General features: G+C 46.8%; 1 protein-coding gene across 1 annotated transcript in view; it reads left to right on the plus strand.

Moving 5' to 3' along the window:
• The window catches only part of SARC_00715 (CAMK/CAMKL/MARK protein kinase), a gene marked incomplete at its 3' end in the record, with an annotated part of 12072 nt that overhangs the window by 7552 nt on the left and 2532 nt on the right, over positions 1 to 1988 (plus strand). Inside the window, exons 4-5 of the mRNA XM_014305614.1 lie at positions 302 to 668; positions 1341 to 1686. Of these exons, the coding sequence (XP_014161089.1) occupies positions 302 to 668; positions 1341 to 1686 (713 nt within the window). The remainder of the gene's footprint in view (positions 1 to 301; positions 669 to 1340; positions 1687 to 1988) is intronic.

Consider the following 1988-nt stretch of genomic DNA (forward strand, 5'->3'; position numbering starts at 1 on the left):
GTATATATACTATATATATATATATATATATATATATATATATATATATATGCACACACATACTGACATGCCCGTATATATATACCTCTCTTCGCACTCTTGAAACCATGAAGATATTCTTGAAACGAACCCGTGATGTACTTGTAGATGTACTTGTACTTGTACGCTTAGCATACGCATGAAATGTCATATATACATCTCGTCACCATTGTGTACATGTACATGCCTACTCTGTTGTAGACACTTACTTATGATCCATTGTAGATACGTACTATTAAACGTTTGATATTTGCGATACTAGTTTCACCGCATGGGGTCGATGGACAGCCTATCCCACGTAGTCGTCGCCGGGCCCATGATCGTACGCGGCGAATCCAAAGAACGTATTGCACACCTCGACCGCAGCACCGGTGTACCGAAGAGCTCAGTCTCAACTGATAGCTATCCCAGTCACAGCCATACCAAATCGCTCTCAATTAGCACACCCATCCAGACCCCACCACACTGCCATGCACGCACACGAAGCGTAGGTTTGGATGTGTGCCTGGAGGTGACCGGGTTTATAGCACCCAGCCCTGCGGACAGTACAAGACTGATGTCTAAGTGTAGCCGGATGTCGCTGGACATGGGCAATTGCTCGCCTGTCTCGAGTGTCGAGGACTTCAATGGTGGGTATTTGTTTTATGTAGTTTGTACATACACCGTATGAGTGATGCGGGGTGTACAATTGACCTCAGCTGTTGTGTGTTGGACCGTGTGCTGGAAGGGTCTGTGTTATATATAGATAGCTGCAATGGTGATGTAGTGTTTTGGTTGTGGTTGATTGTGTCTTACTAGGCGGATGTTTACGAGTTGCCGATGTCGTTGGATGTGGGACAATTACTTGCACGTGCGTTGGATGTGGGACAATTGCTTGCACGTGCCTAGTGTCGACAACTTGCATGGCAGGTATTTGTACGTGGTTCAAACACAACATACCTACACAACAATATGCTATTCTGACTATAACTTTAAAATGAGCCGCTGTGTGCCGAATTGGTGTACTGAAGATGTTAATGTGACATCCCTATGGCCGTGTAGATGAGCAGTTGAGAGACTGACGTGATTGATTTAGAAGTATAGGTTTGTCTCACTGGCACTTTATTTGCAGTCGTTCGCTCATGGCAAGTGCCGAGGACATGTAGAGACCTGAAATTTCTCTGTGACCAATTCAAAAAGCGTCGGTGTTGTCATATAGTTGTGCCTGGTTGGTACCTTGAGCCACTGTACTACTTCAATAGTGTCCGTGTCTGTGTGGTACCCGATTTTGCACCGCACAAACCCGCCAACACCACCCCCAGCACCCCCGCAGTCAATGGGTCTGGATAGACATCCTTCGCCTGGTATACCTGACTGCCACGGTACCCTCCTCTCCATACCTCAAGTACTGATATCCCGTGTGACACTCCTTGCAGCCAGCATAGACGAGTTTGCCCCGCGCGCCACCTTTGCCATCCCCTCTACCAGCAACGCCAATCTGTACCGAAACAGCTCACCCGTGCTTGAGGAGGATAGCTCGAGCGGGACATTGTGTCTGTCTCTGTCGACTGGTTCAACGAGGTCGTCCAGATGGAAAGAGGGCGAGTTTGACCTGGCGCCCCCTCTCACAAAACCACCGGTCACAAAGCGGCGAAGCCTGCGAAATAGGTGTGTGTGTGTGTGTGTGTGTGTGTGTACAAGTGGCAGGACGTATGTAACACGTGTTTGATATAGAATATCTATATATGCACTGCACGTACACACACACTGCAAAGGAATAAAGCAATAAAGCGCCTCAGCGTCTATCTCCGTCGAGGAGCTTGCCGAGTTCACTGAGCTTTTTAAGGCGAGATAAGAACGCTTCTCTGGCTGATCCACCGATCCAAATGCGGTGAATATATATATATATATATATATATATATATATATATATATATTGTGTGTGTGTGTGTGTGTGTGTGTGTGTGTGT

This window comes from Sphaeroforma arctica (genome assembly GCF_001186125.1).
Source record: "Sphaeroforma arctica JP610 unplaced genomic scaffold supercont1.24, whole genome shotgun sequence".
NCBI classification, from domain to species: domain Eukaryota; class Ichthyosporea; order Ichthyophonida; genus Sphaeroforma; species Sphaeroforma arctica.